Source organism: Schistocerca serialis, chromosome 5, assembly GCF_023864345.2.
Source record: "Schistocerca serialis cubense isolate TAMUIC-IGC-003099 chromosome 5, iqSchSeri2.2, whole genome shotgun sequence".
NCBI lineage: Eukaryota > Metazoa > Arthropoda > Insecta > Orthoptera > Acrididae > Schistocerca > Schistocerca serialis.
In genome coordinates, this window is record NC_064642.1 from 139,916,379 (window position 1) to 139,932,069 (window position 15,691).

At 36.2% G+C, this 15,691-nt stretch overlaps 1 protein-coding gene across 2 annotated transcripts in view; it reads right to left on the minus strand.

Moving 5' to 3' along the window:
* The window catches only part of LOC126481677 (juvenile hormone esterase-like), a 499,150-nt gene that overhangs the window by 93,082 nt on the left and 390,377 nt on the right, over positions 1-15,691 (minus strand). For both annotated transcript variants that reach the window (XM_050105611.1, XM_050105610.1), the window contains exons 10-11: positions 7,594-7,726; positions 1,975-2,150 (exon numbers count right to left, since the gene is read on the minus strand). In XM_050105611.1, the coding sequence (XP_049961568.1) occupies positions 1,975-2,150; positions 7,594-7,726 (309 nt within the window). The remainder of the gene's footprint in view (positions 1-1,974; positions 2,151-7,593; positions 7,727-15,691) is intronic.

Genomic DNA, 15,691 nt, shown 5'->3' on the forward strand with positions numbered 1-15,691 from the left:
TCCCCTTGAATTTCGAGTCTTAAATTTCAAGTGCGGCTTAAATTCGAGTGTGGCTTAGATTCGAGTAAATATGGTAAGTATAGGAGCTATAAATACTTTAAGAGGAATGTTAATTTTAATAAGAAATATTATACAAATGTTTGACGACACCCATACAATGCATATTGTTCTATGGATGAATAAATAAATCAGTCAATCAATCAAGCTGCCAGTGTCACCTGTTTGCTAAAGACTGAAATACTGGCAGACATTTTATGGTAGATAACAGTGCAGATTTGTCTGTTATACCAGTTTCAAAAGGCAAGAAAATTAAACTCTCTGACTTCAGTATGTGTTGTAAATGGGTCAAAGATAAAAACTTAACTTACCGGTCGAAGCTGTTAAACTATGATATATGGCTCAAATGCAATTTGAATTGCCATTCATTGTACCAATAATATAAGGAAAAGATAGATTGTTAGATGACACGTTAAGTGGCAGACAGGCACAATGAAAACACACTTACACATTATCATTTGGCCAAAGCCTTTTCCAGAAAAGGAAACATTCACACAAGCAAGCACACTTCACACACTCATGACTGCCATCTTTGGTAGCTTGGACTGGACACCATCAAATAAAAAATTTTGGCAGAGGTAACCGCTGTGAATACTAAAGAAGCAGTAAGCTCACTCTGTGCAACACGCCAGTTTTCCAAACTTTTGAAAACAGTTCCTGCACTAACAAAACTAACCATAATACCAAAGGGATTGAAGCATGAAGTGGAGCAGTAAATCACTATGTCCAGTGGTCCACTAGTATACACTAAGGCTCACAGACTGAACCCCCATAAATTACAAATTGCTAAAAAAGTGTTTCAGGTTCTGTTAATTAATGGTATTAAACACTGATCACTATCATGTGGGAAATTTAAAATTTCCTCTTCAATAAAAGGATGTACACTGGATGTGAATGCATTGTACACTTTATTTTCATAATTAATGCACGTTAAATGAACACATTTTTAAACTTCACAGTACAACACAAACATGCAACCAGTCTCAACTAGCAAACACAAAGGTACAAAGATAAAATTGCTTTTGCAGATGACTCTTAAATGTTAATGCTCACACTGTTTTGACTTGAGTTGGTCTTATTGACTGACAGTGTCACATTAGTCCCCTTCATTTTTGTGTTTTGAGGGCAGAGCTCGGAAAAAACATGACATTACGTATGTTTGTTCTTCATTTTTTTTATTTTTTTATTTTACCTTTTGCTCCCAATGTGTGATTTATTTTCTGCTTTTAGCTTTCATTGTTAAATTTCACTGTCTACAACTTATCAGAAGCAGTGTAGAATTAGTTTCACCTACTATACTTGAGTGTTAGTGAAAAATTATCTGTCCTTATAAAACCAATTTTTCCTTTCTCTTTGGTCTGTAACTCTCTCTTTCTTTCTCATTTTGACAGTTTTTCCTCTTATAAAATAACCTTTGTTTTAAGTTGACAAGTCTGGAATGTAAATCTGTTTTCTCAGTTATCATCCACAATTAACGATCTTTTAGTTTTTGTTAATTAAGTTTCTACTAAGCTATCTCGTATATTATCAACAGACCGTCCAACAGACAAACAATTCTCCAACAACTTGCATTTCAATGTTTCTGTGTGAGCTAAAAACCATTGTTAAAGATGAGTATTTGTTCTTAAAACCAAGAATGTACAGTTTTCTCTTATATGTAATCTATGTAAGCATACATCTATTCTGTATGGATTACTAATGTCAATTTGTGAAATGATGCCTGTTGATTCCATTCAATCACCTGAAGAATGCACATTTTGCTTCATCTAGAGATAAATCAGAGCACCACTTTCTTGATAATGTACATATTCTCAATGTAAAAATCAGTGTACACCTTAACTTTAGCTCTTTCAGCATCCAAAAGCAGATATGAATGTGTGTGAGTTTTTTTATAATGTTGTTCATATTTCTACTTACATATTCCATTTCCAGAAATTTGTAGGAATGGTACATCAGCGGAGTCTCCTGAAGCACAGTCTCCTCCAAGTCCAGCTTGGGGCCATACAATATCAGCAACATCTTGCCAGCAAATCTCGTACTGATGTGGGGACTGCAAGTTGTGGAGGACACTAGGCTGCAGTGGTGCTGGGTGCCTGAAACACATTTCCCCATCTTAAGTGCCACACTGTACAATGTCTCTGTTCCATTAGACTGAGACCATTGGTTGTTAGTATCTACTATTCACCATATGTACTCTAGGTTTCTGACAGCTACTTTAGTTATTCATCATATGAAATGTGCTCTTTTCTTAGCCTTTTAACTGCCATGTTCTACCCTTCAGTAATACATGGAGTAATCATGAGACACTGTGTTCACTGAATACTAATTCATAATTCCTTCATTTCATCCCAGTTATGACTAATGATTTGAAAACATGCTATTGTGGCAAGTGATGATTTCTTTAATTGTGTTAGCAGCCACTTTATTAGGCACTGGAAGATTAGATGAATACAAAGAGTTACAACATCTTCTGGAGATGGGGAATTAACCAAAAAATACAAACAGTCAAGTGTTTTATAACTCATATTTCCTGTAAAGGGTGTTACCTATCATTATGTATATTTCTTAAAGAGCTTAACATATTCCACTGCAAGTTGTATACAGCTGCATTCAGATTATTTAAAAATACGGTATGTTTATAATATGGACAGTTTGGTAATTTGGCCATTCAGATGACACAGCTGATTTTTGCTTTAAGGGTTATAGTTAGACTAGCCACACTTTTTTTCTTGATTCATCAGTTTTCTGACTGGTTTGATGCAACCTGCCATGAGTTCCTCTCCTGTGCCAATCTTTTGATTTCAGAAAAATACTTTCAAACTACATCCTCAATTACTTGCTGGATGCATTCAAATCTCTGTCTTCTTCTACAGTTTTTACCCTCTACTGTCCCCTCTATCACCAAGGAAGTTAGTAACATATGTACTATCATCCTGTCCCTTCTTCTTGTCTGTGTTTTCCATATATTCCTTCTCTTGCTGATTCAGTGGACAACTTCTTCATTACTTACCTTATCAGTCCACCTAATTTTCAAATTTCTTCTGTAGAATCACACCTCAAATGTTTAGGTTCTCTTCTGTTCTGGCTTTCCCACAGTCCACGTCTCAATGCCATAGACTATTGCACTCCAAATGAACGTTCTCAGAAGTTTCTTCTCAAATTAAAACTAGCCACATATCAGCCTTTATTTGTTTTCACATATTGAAACAGAAATATTTGTTGAATTATCACAAAAATCGGCTATTTCTAGAGTTGATGCTGTTATATGAGCAAGTGTAAGGGTGATGACAAAAATAGTGATTGTTATTTTACAGATATCTGGTAGAGTAAAATTAGAAATAAAATTGCTGTACACAGAACATCAGCAGCTCTACATAATGTTTTAATTCCAAGAGATTTGCACTGATTGATTGATGAGAATCTGTTTCCTACGAATTTAAAAAAAAAGATGCTTGCTTTGGTGTCATTGTCAGTAAATAAAAGCTTTTTTTAAGTTTCTATGCTACTTGGAATTCAGACTCTGAGGTAAAGAACACTAGTTTTTTAAATGACAGGAAAGTGGAAAGTTGTCATCATCAGGATAATGATGAGGAACAGGAAACAAATTGGGGAAAGCATATATGGTTAAGGTAAGTCAAACTGGATCAAGAAAGACACAAAGCACTTTTTTTTTTTTTTTTTTAGCTCATGCAGACAACTGATTGACAGTAAAAATTCAAATTTTGGTGTGCTACTACTAATATGGTGTACAACACGTATAACTCAAAATGTTAGAACTGAAATACAAACAAATAAAGTGACAGTGTAACCAAAGTCCAACAGGAAGTGACAGAAAATCTAATGCAAAGAGGCTATTGGGGATAAATTGTAAATGAAAAGAATGTTACTGTACCCACACTGCTATAGAAACAAACTGACATTGGTCATGAAGTATGTTTATAGAAAATGGAAGGAGGGAATCAAACATAGTTTGTGAGCAGGTGGCAAGTTTCTTGGTAGGAAGCACCCACAAAGTTACCTTGGATGGAGAGTCAACAGATGTAGAAGCAACCTCTGTCATGTCCAAGGGAAATCTGTTGGGATCATTTCTGTTCAAGTTGTATAGTAACCCTAGCAACACCAACATATTTTATATAACTTGCACTACCAAGGGGGGAGGAATGTGAATAGCACAATAAATCCACACATTACTTGTGCTCTCTTAAGTAATACTATTTATTTGTTTTCTGTTCACATCATTGATGCATACATGGGGATACACAACACAGTTCTGAAGTGATATATAAAACCATACATGCCCCCCCCTCTCCCCAGCCCCCGTCCCACTTAGACAAATGATTTCATCAAAAATTCAGTTACCATAATTAAATCATACCCAGGAATATGGTAATCTGGTCTCTTGGGCAATCTCACAAATTATCTGGTGTTGATTGTCATCTGCAACACAGTAAGAACAGACACTTTTTCTTCACTGAGACTGGGGTGACCTATCTGATGAATGTCTGCCATATTGTAGCACCCGTTGTAGAAAGCTTTTACTCACCTTTCTGTAAGATAATGCATATTCCATGTAAACCTCCTAAAGGCCCTGATATCCTCCGGCATGTTCTGTTTTTACCAACTCCATTATTCTTGTTTTGAAAACACTGTGACAGCACTATAATACATTGTCTGCTAAATGACACTGCTTGTTATAACTACTCATTCATATGATGGGAGAAGTGAGTTTACATTTGCACTGAGGTAAGGCAGGTGTATGTGACAAACACATGGTATAAGCAACATTGTTTGATTCCACTGGATTGCATCTCTATCATAGTGTGGCCACAATTAAAAGCCTTCATATATCGAAAATAAGTAAATACAATGAGGTGTGGTTTTTGCCGTGTTACAGTCAACAGCGTGATGAAAGCTTGATTTCTGTAAGTAATTTTAATTATGAAATCAACTTTGGTCTTTTTAAAAGTAAATATACCTCTTTATGTGACAGCAGAAGTGTATAAAGATGGTTTCAGTGATGCAACATATGTGGAACTTTATCAAGTAGTAACCAGATAATAGTGCTGGTAACCACTGCCTCACAAACAGGAGAACAGGCACTACTGTACTAAATACATGCAAAAACCTAACTCAAGTATGGTTCATTTGTTAACCAGTGCACTGCTGTTATAGCACTCGGGCAACTTGCTTGTGCAGCTAATCATACTTTCACAAACATATGACTGTCAAAAAATTTGATATGGTTTACATTTATAGTGGTGAATATTACCAAAATGTCAGAGCAGCTACATGATTGTAGGCCAAATGGGTTCTTGATAATGTCAAGCTCTTTAAAAAAATCTAAAGAAACTGAAAGCGTGAAGAATAAAATATGACAAAGTTAAGGAATAGAAACTGATGCGGGACATGCAACTTTTTAGCAGCAGTAATCCATAATCCATATGTTACTACAATGCACTTTACACATATGAGTGGGTTCAGCCAAAGGAGCTATCTTTCAATATTTTGCTCCATCTTTCAACATTTTGCTACATCAACAGCTTCATGGAGAACTTTGAAAATTGGTAACATTTTTCTAAATGGTGTCTATGAAATCTGCAAATTGATGTGGTATTCAGAATGAGATTTTCACTCTGCAGCGGAGTGTGTGCTGATATGAAACTTCCTGATAGATTAAAACTGTGTGCTGGACTGAGACTCGAACTCGGGACCTTTGCCTTTTGTGGGCAAGTGCTCTACCAACTGAACTACCCAAGCACAACTCACGACCCGTCCTCACAGCTTCAATTCTGCCAGTACCTCGTCTCCTACCTTCCAAACATCATAGAAGCTCTTCTGTGAACCTTGAAGAAGAGCTTCTGTGAAGTTTGGAAGGTAGGAGATGAGGTACTGGTAGAATTGAAGCTGTAAGGATGGGTCATGAGTTGTGCTTGGGTAGCTCAGTTGCTAGAACAAGGTAAAGGTTCCAAGTTTGAGTCTCAGTCCGGCACACAGTTTAAATCTGTCAGGAAGTTTGATGTGGTATTTCTTACAAGTTTTTGCTTACAGGTAATGCATCATTTGCTAACAATGGGCAAACCAATCTTCACAATATGCACTACTGGTCAGTTGAAAATTCATACTGGTTGAATAGATAATGGCCACAAGTACATATATTCACTGATGTGCTTCATAATAAATAACCCCACTCTGTATGAAACGAATTGCCTACATCATGAACATAACACCAGAAGAAAAGAGGATTTCCACTGTGAGTTAAAGAACTTGACACTTATTCAGAAAGGGGTAAAGTACGCTGGAACGAAAATTTTCAATTCCCTACCCAACAGCATCAAAAGTATAAGGAGTAGTACATCAGTATTTAAACGTAGCTTGAGAAATTATTTACTTGAGACCTCACTTTATTCACTAGAGGAATCCTTTCAGAGAAATAAGTAAAACCCAGATTGGAAAGATGTTTTTAAATTTTTTGACACTGTTTACTGTTAAACTAATGTAATAATGCCCTAATGTAAAAATTCCTGTTTTCTCAATTCCATTTTTGGGTCACTTTTAAACCCAAAGTGGGGAGTTTTGATTACTGTTCAAGGTTAAAATAGATGCAATAATGCCCTAAATATGAAACTGCTATCTTCACATTTATGTTGACTAGTTTTTAAGCTAATAAGTGACTTTTGTGCACTGTTATTAATACTATAACAATGTCTTTATTCTATGTATTTTATTATGTACATTGACACGTCCACATCTGAGTGACTTGCTCACATGTACAGATCTATGGAACAAGTATATAAATAAATAAATAAATAAATAAATAAATACAGTTCCTAAGAGATATGCTACCACAGTTAAGTAAGACATCCCAGTGAATATAAGGCAATCCATATCATATCGATATGAGAAACGTCTTGCTCAATCCACACAGATAATCACAGACCTTCTTAAGAGAACATTTGGAGATAGCAGAATGGAATGTTTGGGGGAAAGAAACTGCCTGTATGCTCACTAGACTATCAGCCAATTTGACGGGTATAAAATTAGATGTTAGATTGATTTTCATAGAGAAGTCAATAGTAAGATCGTGTACAGGAAGTCATGTTATGTCAACGTATATACCTTTAGTGCATTATGTGAAGAAGTAGATACTGGTGAAGAGAAATAATGATTATGTGATTGGAGCTGAATGTGTGAACTGACATGAGTGTTTTGATGCCTGTCTCAGTGTGGTGAGTGAGTTTTGTTGAGGGTTAGTTAGACACATGTTCCCAATACCATATTCATGATAAATTTTATGATGTGGAATGTGTCAAATGAACAAACATAGAATGCATGTTTGAATGAAAAACAACTAAACATTTTTTTGTACATAACTAAGGCACACAAACTTGTTTCACATCATATTAATTAAATTACATGTACTATATCTGTCTTTAGAATTAACATACCTATATCACTGTGCAAAATGATTAAAGGATAAATAAATATTATTATTAACATTTTACGACCAGGATAAAACATTTTTAATATGATATTTACCCAAAAGCAGCAAACTGTGTCCATAAATGTGTCATTGCATTGACAACATTCCAATCAAAGCTGTCATTTGATAGAGATGGAAACAATGCTCGAGTAGAAAACAGGTACAGTAGATCATCGCAATGGCATACTCCTAAAAACAACAGTTGCAAGTCAAAATTACTTATTTTGTTATGTCTAGCTAGATGTTTTTGGTAACTTATATTTCTGAATATCACAGAAATACATGCTTATTAGACTGCACTTATATTGTTGACTTCTCTGATTAAATTAGATTAGACACATTGTTTTTTCTGTGGACACACAGTACTGAGATCCTTATAAACAGACAATAATGACCAATTGTTTTTTATTTTAGTAAAACTGAGTAGGTCTTATCTCGTTGCTTCCTATTATATATTTACAAGTGGTAATGTGACGTTTTGTTCTTTGTTTATGTATGCTTTCTTACAGGTTTAATTTCTGTGAAAGAGTTACCCATTTAATTTGGCAATCTATTACCATATTATTGCTAAATTAATATTGCTTAAAGTAAGTGAAAACTGGCCAATAAGCTGTAACATTGTTAGATCTGGAAGAGTTATGTCAATCTTTTTCTACTGGAATAACTATAGTGATGTAGGCGTCTAGGAAGTAAATAAGTTTCCTCTGTTGTTATATAAAATTTACAGTAGATATAGGACTGGTTGGTTGGTTGGTTGGACCAAACGGGATGGCTATCAGTTCCTTTGGATCAGAGAAGGATGAGAAAGGTAGCTGGCCATGCCAGCATTTGCCTGAAGTGATTTAGGGAAATAATAGAAAATCTATATCAGGATGGCTGGACACAGGTTTGAGTCATTGTCCTCCCGAAAGCGAGTCCAATGTGCTTACTACTGTGCCACCTTGCTCGGTTAGTTATATGAAGATAATGGAACAGGAAGAGGAGATTGCAGCTACTCAGGCTGAACTGGACAAGGTATGAAAATATCTGGACCAATAAGGAGTATGGACAATGTACAACCATTGGGAAGTGGTAATATGTAACAGAGGGATCAAGCGAAGAACTTACTCAGGCAGATTTCTGCTAATATATGTTTAAACTATTACTTCGCACACAAATAAGGCAGATACTAATGTGGACAGAGGACAACAGACTTATAAGCAAAAGAACAAATGGAACTTTTGAACAACCAGATGCACTTTGTCTCTGTCCTAGACAATACAGCCACTATTCAGAAGAAAGGTAGAAGTTAATTAGAAGAGGATTTTTTAAGGTAACTGATATGTGAACACTAACATTTCTTCGTCAGTCCTCCAGTACTGATTAAAAACAACACTGAAGAGTACATGAGGTTCTCAGTGACATAATTTTTTAGTAAATTCTTTTATAACTGAAAATTTAAGGCATTTTAAAGGGTGGGGTTTTTAGAAATAGGTACATTAACATAATATAATGCCACAGGAGTAAAATTTGTGAAAGTAACAATACTGTGTCAAAAACTGGAAAATGAGTTTTCAAACATAGGACATGTAATATATTGATGGAAGCAGCAATAAATGAACTCACCTGGTTAACAACAGCAGTGCATATGGACACATTAAGATAAGTAGAAATACTTTTTTAAATTTTAGTCTCTGATGTAATTGTGTAGTATGATAAGTTTAGGTGAAATGATGATCTTAGACCCAAAATTAGACACTATACTAGAGGAGAGTGAAGAGGTGTCAGACATAGGAGTAATAGATAGAATAACCAGAAAAGAGGAGGTGTTTGTGGTAGCAGACAAGAGAATATAAAATGTGGAAAATATTTTGACACTGATAGGATCCAAAATGAAGAAAGGTTAAATGTAACAGAACAATCAATTAATCCAGGGGTCTCCAAACTACAGCCCATTGGACAACAATGGCTGTGAACACCATCAATCTGGCCTGTGGTAACAGGTCAAACATGCATAGGATCCAGCGTACTATAATTTTCTTTTTATTACAGTCATATCTTTCTTATTGAGCACCTTGTACAATGAGCCATTCACACAATGAAAAGCAGAATGTGTAAGAAACTAATCAGCTTAACAAATAATGTTCTGCATAAAAGATTTGTTCACTATTACTTTTTTCAGTATTTAATAACCACTACAGAATCCATCTTGTGGCCTGGACCAGTCTCTCTGGCTACTGTAAATGAACATTAAACCATGTCTTCTCATATAAACCACTGCTGTGTAAAGCAGAAGCTCTGTCAACGCTGTATTCAATCAGCTGTACCAATAGCAATGCGCCTCGTGCTGCAAATTGTTGTCACCCGCACAACTACTCGGGCTACCATGATGATGTTGTAAATACTCTGTAATGATGTTGAAAGATTGTTTCTTTTCCAGCACATGGTACCCTTTCCCTTGCAGCATCTGTTTATGAATTTCAGTTCTGATTTGTTGTTGTGAACTAATGAAGAACCCAATAAGAAGTAGCTAGTGATGCTACAAATTTAATTAACAAAAATGCTATGTTTCTTTTTTGACAAATTTTGAAACACAGGTGTAAACAAATACCTGCAGACAAGTTTCTTCTCAAACAAGATGTACTATACTATACATAAAAAGTTACAATACTGTATTATAGATCTTTTTGAGCACCTATTTTTTCAGAATGGTACTCATTGACCTATTCTGTACATTTTCCTACAGAAAAAAGTGTTTCCTTAATGAACACTGATTATTTTATGACCACTTCAGACACACATTAACTTATATATATAGTGTAATTGAACATTTTAATTGTAATTAAGTATACGAGATTTCCTGAAAATTTACCTTACCTAAGAGATATAGATAGGTAATTCACATAACCAACTTCAGCATTGTAACTATGGCTAATGAGATTAATACAGATGTAACTTCCCACTTGCAATTGTTTGCAGTCGTGGATCAAGTTCATTAATGGAAAGTATTATCAACCACTTCAAAGGCTCATCAGTTAGTTTAGATCCATAAATTTTTTTGTATATTTCATTTTGGGGACAAACAGTGCTATGCAACTGATCAAACTGTGTGAATGGACCCCTCCTGCCGGAGATTCAGATCCTTCCTCAGGCATGGGTATGTGTGTTGTTCTAAGCATAAGTTAGTTTAAGTTAGTTTAGGCAGTGTGTAGGTCTAGGGACCCATGACCTCAGCGGTTTGGTCTCTTAGGAATTCCCACTGCTGAGCATGTATTAAAATGCACGAAACATTTGCCATTCAATTGAGACGGAAACAAAACAATTTTTTGTCAAAATTTGAGTGTACAAGTTAGGCAATAGCTGGTTTTTCCCTCATAATTTTAAATTAACATGTTTCATATGATTAGTTAAAACTCTATAAGATGATAACCTCCATTGCCACTCATTGTTTTGTAGCTCAGCCAGAGGATGATTCCTTTCATTCAATAAAGTTTTGATTATGTTTGTAGTTCAAAAATCATGTCAGAGCTATCCACATTAATGCCAGAGTACTGCCATCTTTCTACAATCTCTTCAACAAACTCCTGGAACTGACAATGACTGAGATCATATGATCTTATATAATTAACAGCTGACAAGATTGGCTTTACAGCTTCTGACATATCCAAGCAATTTCCCCACAAAGACTGTTGATGAATGATGCAACGCATGATTAATAGGTTTGATTCATCATCATTTTCTACTGCCTTTTACTTGAGAGTAATGACACATTTTCCTCTGAAGAATGTTTTTCTGAACAGCATTGTCTACTTCTTAAAAATTTCTTTTCTCATGAGCATTCTGTGAATGCTATGGACATCAAGAAGGTCTTCATCAACTTTATAATTTTTATCTATTCCTCAAATAAAAATTAATACCTGTGCAGTGTCTGTAACATCCACAGCCAAAGAGAACCAGTCTAAATGCAGAATTTTCTCAGATAACTGACTTACTATATTTTCAAAAATATCATTTACTCTTTGAGACACAGTGTTTGCTGACAAACTGATGTTTTTAAATAAATCATATTTCTCTAGAAACATTTCTTCAACTATTGCAATGAGGCAGTCCTTTATTAATTTGCCATGTTTTGCTATTGACTGAGCCATGCAGAAACTACCATACGCTGCTGCTTCTTGCTTGGCATTTACTTTCTTAAACATTTCAAACCACGTTGCAAAGACATGTGTATTTCTAACCATTGAGTTCCAGTAAATTTGGAATAACTCTGAGAATATTAAATCTCATAATGACATTTTATATTGTCTTCATTGAGAACTGATACTATCACAAACTTTGAATGACAACATTGTGAAATATATGAATATTTTGAATGAAGGAGAGAATGTTGTAAGTACAGTAGATGATTCTATTGTAAAGAAAAATTTTTTTGCTGTAAAAGATGAAGCATTACATTAGCTAGCAAAGGAAAATGATGTTTCAGCTTTAGTTGACAAAAATCATTTGGGATCTGTCATTTGCAAATGAGTTGTATGGAAAAACAGTATCTGAGATTTCCAAAACTTTATACCTTCAGAAAAGGTATTGTAATTTTGTAGTCAATTACAGCTAAATTAGTGGTTGATGTACTAAAATGAATTCCACAGTGTGTTTGGAAACAGTAGCATATATGTTTGTAATGGTGATGCAAGTAATGAAATTTTTATGACAATACCCAATTTTGATGCAAAACTTTGCAATTTTAACTTGAAATTTTCAATGACTGATCAGAAATTATGTAAAAATATGTTGTAACAACGCCTTAACAATGCTAAAGATACAACTAATTTGCATAGAATGTCTCATTCTGTCAAAATTGGTCATAATTTATAGCTGTCACTTATCGAGAGAAATGAGTAACAGTCATATGTAAAAGCTACCTGTGTCAGTTAGTGCACAGAAGTTTTGTAGTCTCTACATGAAGGAAAATTTAAAGAGAAGTTTAACAGTAGAATACAAAAGTAAAGTACCATAGTTTGTGATAATTAAGAGACTGAAGAAGCCACCTGATAAACTGCACAATATTGAAAGCACAGCCATGTGTATATGGAAGTATTCCCTACCAGGTGACAGCGAATGTCCCAATAACAGAGTTGAGGTGGTTAATTGTACATAAATTTTATTCACAAAATGCATTAGAATAGCATGTCTACCATTGGTCAGAACACCCTGATGTCTTTCAATATCCCCACAGAACTCCCCCCCCTTTCACAGTGTGGAGTACTAAAGGAAAGATGTGGACTGCATCATCATTTGGCTGGACTAACATGTGCAGTTGTGCATGAGAACAGCTATGTAGTGGTTGGCTGCACCGAAGGGAAGATGTTGTTGTTTTTTGGGGAAGGAGACCAGACAGCGAGGTCATCGGTCTCATCGGATTAGGGAAGGAAGTCGGCCGTGCCCTTTGAAAGGAACCATCCCGGCATTTGCCTGGAGCGATTTAGGGAAATCACGGAAAACCTAAATCAGGATGGCCGGACGCGGGATTGAACCGTCGTCCTCCCGAAGGGAAGAGTTGGACTGTTTGTCGAGGTCATATCATGTGTGGTGTTGGTACTGTAAAGCTCATATGGGATTAGATGGTACAGGAAACACCTGGCACACATGAACCAGGACTCTTGCAGGGCATCCAGTAGCAGAAGAAAACCAACTCTAGATGGGAACATATTAGATATCTTGGCGACAAACAGACCTGATCTTTTTGAGAAAATTAATCTTGAAGAAGGTATTAGTGATCATAATGCCATTGTAGTTTCTATGTCAGTGGAAGCTACAAAACAACCAAAGAAACAGCGTAGAGTTTTCTTGTTTGCAATAGCAAATAAAAGTGTCATTAATGTATATCTTCATAGTCAGCTCCAAGCATTCACCACAGAACACAAAGATATTGAGCATTTTTGGTTGGAATTTAAAGGTGTTGTCCACCATGTGCTAGAGAAATATGTGCCTAGTAAAAATACTGGGGAGGGAAAGGTTCCACCTGGGTTCAACAAACATATTAGGAATTTGCTGAGAAAGCAGAGAATTTTGCACAGTTGTTTTAAACAAAGTCACTGCCCCTCTGACAAACAGAAATTATACGAAATGAAAGCAGCTGTCAAAAGGTCAATGACAGATTCTTTTAACAAATTTGAAAGCAATATTTTATCTGAAGATTCTAAAAATAACCCAAAAAAATTTTGGTCATACGTGAAATCTATGAACACTACAAATAATTCAATACCTTTTCTTGCTGACAGTACGAGTAATGTAACGGATGACGATAAACAGAAGGCCGCAATTCTAAACCTAGCTTTCAAAAACTTGTTTACGGTAGAGGACTGCAGTACCATTCCCCCTTTCAATTATTGATCAAAGGCAAGGATGGCTCACATAATGTTCAGCGTATCTGGGATTGTAAAACAGTTAAGATCCTTAGACACCAGGAAGGCATCTGGCCCAGACGGTGTCCCCATAAGATTTTATGTTGCATCACTAGCACCACTAGTATCCACCATCTATCAGAGATCATTGGAACAGCAGAAAGTTCCATGTGACTGGAAGAAGGCCCAGGTGTTGCATCACTAGCACCACTAGTATCCACCATCTATCAGAGATCATTGGAACAGCAGAAAGTTCCATGTGACTGGAAGAAGGCCCAGGTCATAGCAATCTATAAAAAGGATAGAAAATCGGCTGCACATAATTACTGGCCAATTTCGCTAACATCAATTTGTTCTAGAATCATGGAACATATTTGTGTTCAGACATAATGACCTTTCTAGACTCTGAGGAGCTCATCTGCAGAAACCAGCACAGTTTTAGAAAACAGCGGTCATGTGAGACACAGCTGGCTCTCTTTGTGCATGATATACAACAGTCCCTAGATACCGACTCCCAGGTTGATGCCATATTCCTTGACTTTCGAAAGGCGCTTGACTCAGTTCCACACTGATGCCATATTCCTCGACTTTCGAAAGGCGTTTGACTCAGTTCCACACTGTCACTTGCTCCAAAAAGTGCACCGTGCAGGGTAGCCACGCAGTCTGAGGCATCTTGTTGCGGTTCGAGAGCATACCCCATCAGAGGTTCGAGTTCTCCCACGGGCATGGGTGTGTGTTGTCCTTAGCGTAAGTTAGTTTAAGTTAGATTAAGTAGTGTGTAAGCTTAGGGACTGATGACCTCAACAGTTTGGTCCAATAAGACCTTACCACAAATTAAAATTTTTCCAAAAAGTGCGCACTTATGGTCTATCCGTTGACATATGCAGTTGGACAGAAAGTTTTCTAACAGACAGAGGGCAGTATGTCATCCTGAATGGCGGGACTTCAACAGAGATAAGCGTAACATCAGGTGTGCCCCAGGGCAGCGTAATAGGTCTGCTGCTTTTTACAGTTTACATAAATGGCCTGGTTGATGGTATTTACAGCAGCACTAGATTGTTTGCTGATGATACTTTAGTCTACAGGAAATTAGTATCACACAAAAGTTGTGAACAAATCAATGAGGATTTACAGAAAATAAATGTGTGGTGTAATGACTGGCAGTTGTCTCTCAGTATTAGTAAGTGTGACCTAATGCATATAACAAAGTGAAAATCCCCATTAATGTATGAGTAAAAATAATGCCCAGTCTTTGGAAGCGGTAACGTCCGTCAAGTATCTGGGTGTGACTATTCAAAATGATCTCAAATGGAATGATCAGATTACAAAAGTAATGGGTAAGCTGAACTTCAGATTGTGGTTTATTGGTAGAACCCTGAAGTGATGCAGTCCTTCAACAAAGGAAATTGCTTACAGTACTTTAGTTCATCCAGTCTTAGAGTACTGTTTGTCTGTACGAGACCCTTACTAGTTGGGTCTGATTCAAGAGATTGAGAAGGTCCAAAGAAGAGTGGCAAGATTCGTGACTGGTACATTTAGCCATTGTGAGAGCATTGTAAATCTCATAGAAAGTTTGAAGTGGGACACATTTGCCGATAGATGACATGCTAAATGGAAGGGGCTGCTCACTAAATTCCAAAATCCAATCTTCGCCGAGGATGTAGAGCATATATTATTACCACCAACTTTCAAATCCGCAATGATCATCATTCAAAGATAAGGGAAATTAGAGCTCGTACTGAGGCTTTCAGACAGTCGTTTTTCTCTTGTGCAA